General features: G+C 42.8%; 1 protein-coding gene across 2 annotated transcripts in view; it reads left to right on the forward strand.

Moving 5' to 3' along the window:
- LOC121177106 (serine/threonine-protein phosphatase 2B catalytic subunit alpha isoform) overlaps nucleotides 1-12687 on the forward strand; it is a 59607-nt gene that overhangs the window by 39244 nt on the left and 7676 nt on the right. Inside the window, exons 8-13 of one of the 2 annotated variants that reach the window (XM_041031313.1) lie at nucleotides 805-899; nucleotides 8453-8578; nucleotides 9192-9263; nucleotides 11010-11036; nucleotides 12073-12157; nucleotides 12511-12608. In XM_041031313.1, the coding sequence (XP_040887247.1) occupies nucleotides 805-899; nucleotides 8453-8578; nucleotides 9192-9263; nucleotides 11010-11036; nucleotides 12073-12157; nucleotides 12511-12608 (503 nt within the window). The remainder of the gene's footprint in view (nucleotides 1-804; nucleotides 900-8452; nucleotides 8579-9191; nucleotides 9264-11009; nucleotides 11037-12072; nucleotides 12158-12510; nucleotides 12609-12687) is intronic. The other variant, XM_041031314.1, reaches the window with a different exon arrangement.

Raw genomic sequence — 12687 nt, forward strand, 5'->3', positions numbered from 1 at the left:
TGACAAGTATGATTCATGCACATCTTGTCAAGAACTCAAGAATTATTGCTTTTTTTTATTCATGAGAAATTTGGGAGCACCTTGGATTTCTAACAAAGGCGCTGGAAAGCCTCTTTGAAAAGTTTGGTTTTTAAAGCAGGCAGGTGGGCGGATGTGTCAAGCTGATCTCCCTGTAAGCACGGTTAAGGCGGTGGGAGGCACAGCACCACAGTTGTTTACCATTGCGCTCCCACAGCATGGTCACATGGGACACCTCGCCATGTCTCAGATGAGGTTGCTGCCCCAAGCCACTTCAGACCACAAATGTAATAATGTTATTGAGTTTAGTTTTATGTTTTCTTTGTAACTGCTACCTTTTTTTTTTTTTCGATATGTGTAAATAGTTGCTGCAGGATGTGGGACAGCTAATAAATCACCTGAGTTTGTACGTTGTTTACCTAAAGCTTACTCCATTCCAACTATGCAAACCACCGAACACAGCACAGACTGGGAGACCAAAGAAACAAAGCATAGTTCGGTTTGAATGCTGAGTTTGTTCAGTGTGATGACTACTTAAGGGCATGTTTCACCTGCAGCACAGGGATTTGTTCTCCTGAGGCAATGCCAAGTTGCCCCCCCCCCCCCCCCCCCCCCCCTTCCCTTGCTGATGCATCAGCTTACAAGACAAACACATAGTCACAGAGGCCATAAACACTGTCGTGGCTAATCATATCCCAAGGGTTGAACACCAATGAGTAATCCATGAATTAAATGTTGTAATGTTTACTAATGCTTACCTCTCGTTTGGACATTTCATTTTACCAGATATCGCATGTACAGAAAGAGTCAGACCACTGGCTTCCCGTCCCTTATCACCATCTTCTCAGCACCCAACTATTTAGATGTCTACAACAACAAAGGTAAGGAGAAGGAATATATCATTATCCATCTTCAGTGGCTTTGTAACATGAATACCACAGTTCTATATTCACAAGTTGCCTCAGGGCGACATCACATTTACAGAAAGCTGGTTCCAGGCTGGAGAGTGACTGTTGGTCTCAGATCTGTGCAACATTTAATTACAGCAGTGGGACATCCCAAAATGTTTGTGTTTTTCATGTCATTTTGATATCATAGCAGGAACAGCTCAGATGTCATTAATAAGACTGATGGAATGAATGGCTTCATTCCACTGAAGAGTTTCAGGGTGAAGGTATTGTGAGTGCCAGCTGACATGTCTTACTGGGGCACTACAATAGAATGGAAGCAGAGTCTGTGACAGTAACATGACAAAATATTTGTTGGAAGAGAAACCCATGGAGTTCTCGTTTTTTACCATCTGTTTTAGATCTGGTTTAGTGCACTGTGAGAAAAATGTTTGGGTCTTTAAAGGTTTGAATCTCTTCTCTCGTCACTTGATTACTTCAGCCCTTTGCCACGTCGCACCGGGCAGGCAGCGCACAGTTGGGTTGCATAGGGTTTGTGTTTTTTGGGGGAACTGTCGATCAGAGTTTTATATTTGAGGGATTGTGGGAGTTTGAGGATTCAAACCGAAAACCAGCAACACTGAAACAGTTTACGCAGCTTATCGGTATTCCAGCTGAAAACTGTTCTACCCTGTATCCATTATGCATTTTGATCACAGCATTGTACTTGTTTACAGGCAAAAAGCTCTATGACACTGATTTCACACAGGTCAATTCAGGGACAAAGCTGGTGTGAAATGAAGCGGCCTGGTGCCGTTTCACTTGGCACCTGGTGGCGCCCTATGCTGCGCTACTCTGCCCACACAACAAGATAGGCTGGCCTTTGTGCTGTGAGTCAGCACTTTTCCCTGGAGAACAGACAGTATCTGCGTTGGCTGTGGGGGCATGTTTGGATGGGGGCGGTGTTGGGCAAACCACAGGAAATGGAAATGGGAAGGAAAGAACGATGGTGCTGGTGCACGCTGTTTTGCAGTTCCTCTCATGATGAAATGCCATAACAGAGCTTTATACCGCAGTGCTGCTGGTGTGAGCACATTATGCAAAGGAACTAGGGCTGTCCTTCTGTTTCACTTTGGCCCATTTGCAGGTGTGTTTTCTTTGATCTGAGATTATGTTGCATTTGTTTACTTGTTTTCCCATGAGCTGCCTTCATGCCTTCCCTGCACAATAAAGATAGTCGAGACACGGTGAGGCAGCGTTCCTGTCTGGTTGGTTGTTTATTATTAGGACCCCATTTGTTCCATGCCAACTAATCTTCCTGGGGCTTACAGTCCACACAACACAACACAATACAAACAAACAAAGTGATGGCGGCTGCATGTTGCTTTTAGTTTTGGCAGCCAATCGCCTAGCAAATCGTTTGCGCCTCTTCAGCTCAATATGGAACAGTCAGAACATCTGAAATGATTTGGTCTGCACCCTCGTCTTAGCTGCAACTTGCTGACCTTCAATTGATAAAATGCCTTCCAGAGCAAGTGTTGTTATCAGAAATAAAAAGATTACTCTGTATTTGTTTTTAGAACAGATTCATTTAGGCACACAGATATATCTTACCAAGCAGGAGTACGTGGTCTTTATTTCACTCATCATTCACTATCTGCTTGAAAATGAGACACACTCTTCTGTTTGGCTGAATCTGTCTTCAGGTGAATGAAACATCTAAGCAAATAAACATCCCTCAGTCTAAAGGTCTTGCCAGAGATTTTATGTTAAAGCTCTTAAAACTTCAACATGTTGTGGTTATGTAATTACTTGGTTCCCAATTGAATGTATCAATCATTTACACCCCCCAACACACACACACACACACACAGTTACACAATTCCATGGAACAAGCACAGCTAACCAATACAGTCCTATCAGTCCCGTTGATGCTCTTCTAATCAGTCATGTGGGTGGGGTTCACTGGTAGAAGCAAAGCCTCTGTAATGAATTGCTCTGCTCTTAGCTTCTTGCTAGAGCTCGGAGCCCACTGAGCATGTCCCGTGATTGATGGCCAATCGAGTGGGCACATAAATCTTGAAGGGGAGGGAGGAGGCATCAGCAGGTCCCATCAATCTAATGCTGGGAGTTGGCCAGATAAACCAATGAGACCTCTCCACGTGAAGGGGGGGGGGGGGGGGGGGGGGGGGGGGGGGGGGGCAGTGAGAAGTGCACCTCCCGTCTGAGAGGAGTGGGCAGAGGATATCTGTGAGGCAACGCAAACAGGCAAGGAAAACCTCCTCCACTGAAAGTAAATTGAACTTGTAGCTGCGTCAGGATAATCAGCACATGAATGATGCCCATGATGCTCAGCTTCAAGATGTCATTCATCCTTTCTTTTTCTTTCAAGTCAAACTGTTGACTTTGCAGGACGCGTCAGGCCCTGACTTGCTGTCTGTCACAGCCCTGACCCCTGCGACCCTTCAGTGAAATCAAAAAAAGTGGGACAGACACTGGTGAGCTGGCAGGGAGGCTGTGTTAAATGAAAACACAGCAGCAGTGATTTAGCAGTTTGCACTGTTTGAGTCCTGAAGTGACTGCAGTGGAGGGAGGGAGCTGGAGAGGAGGGGGTGTAGTTGGCAGTTGCACACTTTAGAGATTGCTTGCGGTTTTGTATTAATGGAATGTTTTCTGCTGCATCATTATTGACTGGTCTCGAAAGCCAGCAACTGAATCCTAATGCTTTTGGCATTTGTTTGGAATAAAAGCAGTGCATAAAAGACAGTGATTTTGCCATCACTGTTGGCACTAGTCTTTTACTTCACCCCCAAGACTGTGAAGGATTGGTTGGTTTGGATCTATTACACAGCTGCTAAACCTTAGATAACTAAATTACTGTTTCACAGGGACGTAGAAACACATTCTTCTTTTTTAAAAAAAAATAAAAGAAAGTAAGGACAGGGCCAGGATATCACTGTGGTTCACTCACAGGTCAACCTGGACGGAGATCGCTTTTTTACCGTTTCCTGCCGGTGGTCATGTGCTGATTGGTAGGTAGTAGAGATGTGTGATTTGAAGAGACAGGAAATGGAGTGGCATGATTGGCTCCTGGCCCTGCCACTGGAATAAATAGCAGGATGGAAGCTAGGGCAGTGATGACGCCAGCGCAGCAGGGAATTCATTTTTCCCCACCCATCACGAGTGCCAGTGAGAAGAGTATCCCCGGCTCCAGATGCCCCCCCCCCCCCCCCCCCCCCCCCCCCATCTGTTATCACCCTGGTCATTCCTGGGCTTCCCTTCAGTTTGCTGTAAACATGGGCAAGTTACAGAACTTTTCATGCTGCGTCAAACAAGGGAAATGATCAAGGATGGTGAACTGGTATGGAACAAGAAGAACCCCATCAGAGTATATTATCAGTTATGGGCCATTATATACTCATTAGAGTTTATTATCAGTTATGGGCCATTAGTGAAAGTGTCCATGTCTAGGGCTGTGCATTGTTAACATTTTATTTTCATTCCAGTTCTTCCTGTCGATTAGAATTATCATTTGTGAATAAGAAAACTTAAAAAATACTTTATATTAAACTATGTACCAAGACAACTGAGCAAACTTTATCCACTGAGGAAGACCATGAGACGCAGTCTCAAGACAGGCAAATCCACAGGTCTTTTAAATAAGAAACTGGCTGGAATTCAGATCCAAGACTAGACGCCCAACTATATCCTTTTGTGAACACAGAAGACAGGAAGGATGGGAGTTGCAGTTTTCTGTTGTACTGCAAATGGTCTCATTAACTGCAAATGAATTAGAAACCATTTGTTCACTGTTCAGCTGTGCACAGACGCCCCTCAGTCCCCACGATCCACATGTCTGACATCAAATGGAAGCAGAGCGCTGAATGTAATGGACTGGGAAGAGGGAAACATCTGGCGAGGAATACTAACCCTGTGGAACTTCATGCAAGAGGCCTCAGAGACAGACACGCAGTCTGTATAAAACGTCAGGGCAAGACAGTGGGAATCTCCCCCTGATCTCAAAGCAGATTTAACAGTCCTTGTTACCGGGGAAACCGGCTCAAGGCACTCCCTCATGAATAATTAATGAGCGGGCGTCGCCTCGCAAATATCTGTGTTACCGTGGCAGCAGGCCTTGGCCTCAGCTACCCCGTTAACCACCATCAGAGCAGCAGAGACATCTAGTGGCTGTCATGCAGTGTTAAATTTAGCAGTGGGGTGAAATAGAGCTCACAGCTGGTCGCCACAAGGCCAGTGCCCTGCTGCTGTATGTGAAATAGCTTTGCATATAACTGTGCATGTGTAGTAATCAGCGTTCTGATAACAGGGAAGCAGAGCTCTGCTCCTGTTGCCCTCATCTGCACGTTTAATGCTATGTCCTGAAAAAGAAAAAAGAAAGTGGGGCCTTGACCTGCTCGCACCCAGAGCTGCTGTGTTTGCACTTGGGAGGATGTTGGGTGTCTCTGTTCCTTTAAAGGGAATCCGATTTGAAGGAGCGACGGCAGGGGAGCCGACCTTTTCCCCCGCCTTTCTGCCTTTTTCCCTCCGGGCTTCCATGGCTGCATTCAATCAAGTGCCTAGACGGTGTTTATGCAGTATGTGATGTTTATGCAATAGCTGCCCACGCGTACGATTGCTTTCATGCACGCCGACGCACACGCATAAACACCCACAGCCCTAATACAATGATTTTCTTATTGGACTGGGTAATAGTGTTTTGCTGATATTGATAAGAATGCCACATTAATTATACAGCGTATGGATGTTCCCCTGCAGGAGATTTTTCTGTTTGTGTTGGAGGGTGTGTGAGTGTGTTCATTTGTGCAGCCTGCTATAAAGAGGTGACAGCACTGGAATGTAATGTTCTGCAATACTTAAGGTGCCTCTTGGGTCACATAGTTACTGCACTATATGCACTACCATGCCTCATTGATTGCACACACACACACACACGCACACACTGAGGCAAACCCTAGCCTATCAGGATGTTTTCTGACCCGCTTTGTGTTGCGACCGAGGTTATAGCTGCTTGGGATGCCAGGTTTGATGACTTGCTATTCCCGACCATGAGAGGGGCCGAGGCAGGAAAGTCCCCCATGGTGACCCAGCCACGGTGTCCGCTTTCCGCGGATCTGGGCCACCAAACTGTGCCTCGTGTAAGAGAGAGGCTGGGGCCTCTGTACACAGCATGGATATATTTGTGTTTGGCGGCTGTCATGTTTTCCTCAGCACCCACGTTCACTGCGCCTTAATCATGGGTGAGGTCACATGGGGCATACCGTAGTCACTGTTTGGGAGATGGTTTCCATGTCAGCAGTGCACAGAGACTGTGATTATGATAAGGCATTATATAAAATAAACTGATATACTGAATATGGCACAAATAGAGATACTCTGTATGTATGCTGAGGGTTGAAATTGGTTCCAAAAAGTGTCCTTATGGACTGTACTTTGACTGCTGTAATACTTTATGCACATCCCAGCATGACCGCAAGTACATAAGGAGGGTTAATTGCCATTCCAGCTGTCTTGTGCTTTTTTTAAAGTCAAATGCTGTCAGATGAACGCTTTGCTGCTTTTATTCTGCTCCAACCTCTTCACCCTTACTGTGAACAGCAGCTTAAACACTCTCATTGGAGTCTCCACTGTTGCATGGTTCATGTAAGTGAGTGTAGCATCCTTCTTAGTATTCTGGTGGGATTAATTGTAGTTTGTAGAAAAATTGAAACTCAACTAAAAGTGAAGTCTTTGAAACCACACACAAAAAATCCAAAGGTAACAAATTCACCTCCCAGTACGTGTTATCTTATTTATTTAATCCCTAGACAAACCAAAAGTGTGGTTTTATGAGGGGTTCTGTGTTGAACTGTGTCGTGGCTGAGCAGACTCTTCAGGAAGTCACTGCTAGCTAGCCAGTTCCCCCATTTCCAGTCTTTGTGCTAAGCTAAGCAAAATGTAGGCTGGCTCTAGCTTTAAATTTAATGGACAAACTTGAATAGTATTGATCTGCTCATCTAAGCCTCGGCAAGAAAACAAATAAGTGCATTTCCAAAAATGTCAAACGATTCCTTTAAAGCTTTCAGATTTATGTATTGGTATAAATTCTTGAAATGATGCAGCACAGATTTTTTTTTATGCATTTCAGCATTTCAAACATCATAAGAAGGAACGCTTTGATGATGGAAAAAGCTTGTCACCATTTCCATGTCAGACATCCTGGAAAATGAGAAAATGCTAATGATCATCATATTGTGTGTTTTACTGTTGCAAGCTTTGCCCATCGTTACCTTAGTTTCCTGCCTCTGCCTGCTCTCTCCTCCCCTGCTCACCAGAAATTGATGCATTTCTGTTAACTAATGAAAAGTGCTCAGGCTGAAAGAGCCCAAATGCTGAGCCATGTGTTTCTGTGATGCTAGTCATGTGTCCAATCCTGTAAATGACAGACATGATTCACCAACTGGGGACTGCAATCAATACGCAGAGGAAATGTTCCAGAGGGGCGAAAACAGGGGATTGATTGAATGCTGGTTACTGTCGTTTTGATGCTTGTAAATTTTTCTAGCATTAATTTACACATCTCCGTTGGCAATTTTGCATATATTTAATATTATTCCCTCTGTCAATATTAGACTGACAAATGCTGACTGTTTAGTTATCACCTTAAATGTTCTTATTTTCTTCTTTTTTGTGTGTAGGTAGTTTTATATCGAATCCTTTTATTCCTTGTTATCACCAGAGCTTGACTGACAGCATTTGACATCATCTTGAGTTACATCCAGGCTTCGGTCTTGGTGTTGATGACAGTGTTTGGGCCACTTCACACTTTCTCTTGATTGCTTTTTAGCCAAACACTGTTCTGTAGCAATCGGATGTTCTGTTTAGTCACTCCACTCCAACTCCACTCCAGCTAATGAATCATTAACTAGGAAAAGTAACAACAAAAACATTAGTACCAGTCTTTATTAACTTAATTTGATATTTTAAAAATTAAAGAAGAGAATCCATCAACCACACCTCTCCCTAAGGGAAGGCCTTAATAAACCAACTAAAGAGAAGAATGTCATTTTAGTAAAGGTATTTATTTACAAGTGGGTGAAGTCTTGGTTTGGTTCTTGTGTTCATGTCTCGTCTCCAAAACCATCTTTCCAGTCATGGTAGCTCATTACCTGAAGATATTCTCCAACAGGCCTTGTTTCATTGTGTAATAGGCTGATTGTTGGGCATCATTTTCAGCATTTTCAACTGCTATATACGCACATTACAATAAGGAGTGTCACTCAACACCTCAATCCTAAACATTGTAGGTATTTTTTCATTGTGATGCATTTGATGCACAAGGAAGCAGCAGAAGTGGTGAAATTCTTTGTTCAGGGTCATTATCAAGGGACTTAAAAAGGTTGACAGACATGGATGGCTTTTGTGACCATAATTCATTTTATGTCTTCAAGGACCAGAGACAAAACAGAGTTTCATTCTATATATAATAGACATACACATTTGGACATATTTTAACAGCCAGCTTCCTTGTCTGCTCTGTCCTTCCCCAGCGGCGGTGCTGAAGTATGAGAACAACGTGATGAACATCCGACAGTTCAACTGCTCACCTCACCCTTACTGGCTGCCCAACTTCATGGACGTCTTCACCTGGTCCCTGCCATTTGTGGGCGAGAAGGGTGAGCATGAATCCACACATACAGAAGTAAAATGAGAACAACGGTGACCACAAGAACTTTTACCAGATATTGTCTGAACTTTTAGTTTCCTGAGTCAGTAATGAAAATGGCTCAGACTTGAGAAACGTAGGTCAGTACTCAGTGGCCAGTTATAGTTTATAAATACAATAGTTGCTGCACATTAGTTACCAAATAAGTTAAAAAGATGTATATACTGTGAATCAGCAAGTCAGTGAAAGCTCGAAAAATGCCAGACATGAGCAGAGGATTGCTTTCTCTGAGTTTCTAGAAGATTGTATCAGAATTTTTTTATTATTTTTTTGTTGCATTTGAATCATCCCACTGACATCTCTGTGGCACATACTTCATCACATGTAGTGTAACTCTCTGACGCACTCAGCCCATTTTGGGTGTGACCCTTCCGCACAGGGCCATTACCAGCAGTGTTGCAAGGTCACTGCTCGCTGGGTGTGCGGAGGGGTCACTCTTTGTAACACCACATGACTTCTTGTGGCAAATGAAAAATGTCACTGACTCAACATTACTCATGAAGTGGAATGTCAAAATAGAAGTACCATATTAAAAAAAATATGTGGCTTTTTTTTTTTGGCAGTGACTGAGATGCTAGTTAACGTACTGAGCATCTGCTCCAACGATGAGCTGACGACTGATGAGGAGCTGGACGGTAAGCATGGCAGACAGACACAAATCACTACGGTCCCCCCCTGAAGTTTGCCCGAGCTCCACTAGAGGGAGACCTCGACACACACTCAAAATCTCACGTGCACATTGTTTGTGTGTTTGCACACTGCTCTGCCCTATTTTCAAGACTTTCAGCTTAAATATATTTAAATTTTAAAACATTCTTAAGCATATTCGTCAACGGAGAAACAATCCAGTAACTATCTGACACATGACTCATGAATGAATCATTCTTGAATTACCTTCAGCAGCTTGAAAATACTTCCTTTAGATAACCGAGGAAACCCTAGAGACTCTGAAAAAGTCAGACAGCATTTAAACATAAGGCTTAAAAGTTTTGAAATGCCTTAAATACAGTAGTTGAATGTGTTTTGCTCTGCTAGATCTTTCTGTGCTGCACATCCCCATGAGTTCAAACAGCACGGTTGTACGGTGTTCATGCTTTTTATTTTCATCTAATAGTTCCAAGTTCTGGTCATCTATTTGATCCCAGGTTACAGCTTATCTACAATAAGATTACCAGTTTCCCTCTGCCTGCCCCACCCCTTACTGCCAAACAGGAAATGATCTAACCAGTCCTTCCCCCTCCTCATCCTGCTTCTCTCTCTTTCCCTCTCTCTGTTTACTGATGCACACAGTTTGACTCTGTAAACAGCACCCATGGGTGGAGTGTCAGGATATCGCCAGTTCCCAGCCTCGTGTTAAAGTTTTAAAGACATTTAAATGTTACCTGTTCCTCCAGTTGAAATTAAGACGGCTGGCTAATGTATGATCAGGGGATTTAAATAGGCAACGTCCAGATATGTGCTGCGTAACAGCTGCACCACGTCTTCCTTTGGTTTCACTGTTTGTGCATTCCTGATTTCTATTTGAATTTATTTTGATTTCAGTTTAAGTTATTTTTTGGTTTTTATGAAAATAATTTTTGTTGTTAAAAGTATTTGTACACAATCCATCTTGTTAAATGAATTTTCTATCATCATGTTAGTAACATCAAGGTCCATAGGAGTGGCGGCGGATTGCATTGGAATTATGATTTTGAAGAAATAATTCAGATTTTAATAAGTAAATACAAATTTATATTGATTTGAACAGTGGCACAACTCATACGTATACAGTCGTTCAAATAATAAGCCGTCCTTTAACATCTCATCATTTTCCTCTGACTCATTCACTCAGTGCTTTTAGTTGATCCACTTTATTTTCACATTTCTTCGCTCTCACTTTAACTTTTGTGTCTCCTCTTAAGAAGCCATCTCCACTTTCATATATTCTGTTGATTTTCACTTTGTTGACTTTTGGATTGTTTCTTTCTCACTCATGATCTCCTTCTCTGTGCCCTTATAATCTCTGATAATCATTTTGTTGCCCTGCTCTTTATCTGCTATTGTTTCCATGGTTTCCAGTGATATTTCAAACCTCACTACTTTTTCACTTCTTTTTTTTTTTCTTTTTGCATTCTCCTCTCCTCTCTCCCCCTCTTTCTTTTTCTGGCTCTCATGCCGTCGTGATGTTTACCTACCTTGGTTTACTTCATCTAATTTCTCTTTTCTATGTTTTCCAGAGTTTTGTGTTCAAGGCATCGCTTTCCTTTACACTTGTTGTGCTCTGTTGCCTCTTATTTCACCATTCGCCACCTCTCTGCCGCCTCCTCTTTCATTCTACAGCCATCCACTGATCTCTCTGTCCTTTCTCTTGTCTTCTCTTCTGGGGGTGTTTTCATGAGAAGGACAGCTAATATATCCCCCCAAAAAAGGTACAAACACTAGCCATAAGGGTGTGTGCCACGGTAGACTTTTGTCCAGCGCTTGCTCTCTGCATTTCAGGCTGTTAACTAACGCCACAGTTAAAAGCACCCTCTAACACTTCTACTTCTAACAGTTTCTTCTTACTGTTGTTCTTAATCAAAATGTTTTCAGAAATGTGTCGGTAATGTTACAGTTACAAGACTGACAAAAAAAAAAAAAAAACAGCTGCAGGGAGGTCATTCACGTTAGCCAAAGGAATGTATTTGCTGTACACATTTAAATAAGCCCTTCTACTACTACTACTACAGGGAATCAGGCCTGTGGGCAAACATATTTTCAAGTAATAAAAATGATTTATTCAGCTGAGGATGAGATGTCTTAAACAAGACATCAGTCTGTCAGCACTTTCCTGTACCCAGCCTTTCACCACACATAAACTTCATTTCCATCCTTCACACTCCTGCATTTTCCACACTGGCTCCCTGGGGCCTTCAAACTGTTATTCACCAATAGGGTCTCTTAAACTAGGTTTTGTTTTCCAGTCCAGGAAAAATCCTGCACAGGAAAATTAGTGTGTGCTCATCAAACGTGCTGAAAAGACATGTTTGGACAAGCAACAGGCTTTTTACAGATGATGTAACGAGGTTTCAGTTTTTTTTACGTGCTACCTGGGGAAAATGGTATGTAGGATTTAAAGGGACTATAGCTGAATACTGCTAGTGGTTTTGATAGTAGCATGAATGCAGTGAATGCTGAGAATCACTCAGTTGTCATGATGTGTGTATGGATCTAAACTATTTTGTATGGTCTGAACTTCAGGCTTCAATAACCACATTGTGTTTGCATCGTGGTCTTCTGATGCACTTCTGGATAAAACTAATAGTGCGACAAACACACTCTGTATTAGTGCATTTACTAAATGTTATGGTACTTAAAAAGACACTTGGAGATTAAAAAAAACACACACAGACAATGCAGTGTAGATTTCACTTCCATAGAACGTGGTTTTGTACACAAGAGTCACAGTTTGTATGACGTTTTCAGGTGCCACCGCTTCCGCCCGTAAGGAGGTCATTCGCAACAAGATCCGTGCCATTGGAAAGATGGCCAGAGTATTCTCTGTGCTCAGGTATGCTAACGAGAAGATGAAGCCTGCATTCACCAGGCTGTCAGAAACATGATGCCAGTGTTCCTCTGTGTCTGCTGGATGCATAATAAACCAACTGTTTGCTTACACGTTGTCACTTCGTCAGTGTTTTCAGCTTTTTACAGTGCACCCAAATGTGTTCTGCCGTCTTAAATGGCATCTGGCAGTACTATGTTGAAATTAGTAGTTTGTGTTTTAGTTATTTAGTAGTTTATTTAGTTTATTAGAATGTCCGAAACACATATTTCTGAATATTTTTATATTTTACAGTAGAGTGAGCTTTAGGGGAGTGATACACAGTAAATGACAGGAAAATGTCTTTGTTTATATTTCAGAGAGGAGAGTGAGAGCGTGCTGACGCTGAAGGGACTGACCCCGACAGGCATGCTACCCAGCGGAGTGCTGTCCGGTGGCAAAGAAAAGCTGCAGAATGGTAAGACTGTCACCAAGTACCCCAAAGACCCTGAGCTATGAGCCCCAGAACGGATTCTTACACACACACACACAAATTC

The sequence above is a fragment of the Toxotes jaculatrix genome, chromosome 23 (assembly GCF_017976425.1).
Source record: "Toxotes jaculatrix isolate fToxJac2 chromosome 23, fToxJac2.pri, whole genome shotgun sequence".
NCBI lineage: Eukaryota > Metazoa > Chordata > Actinopteri > Toxotidae > Toxotes > Toxotes jaculatrix.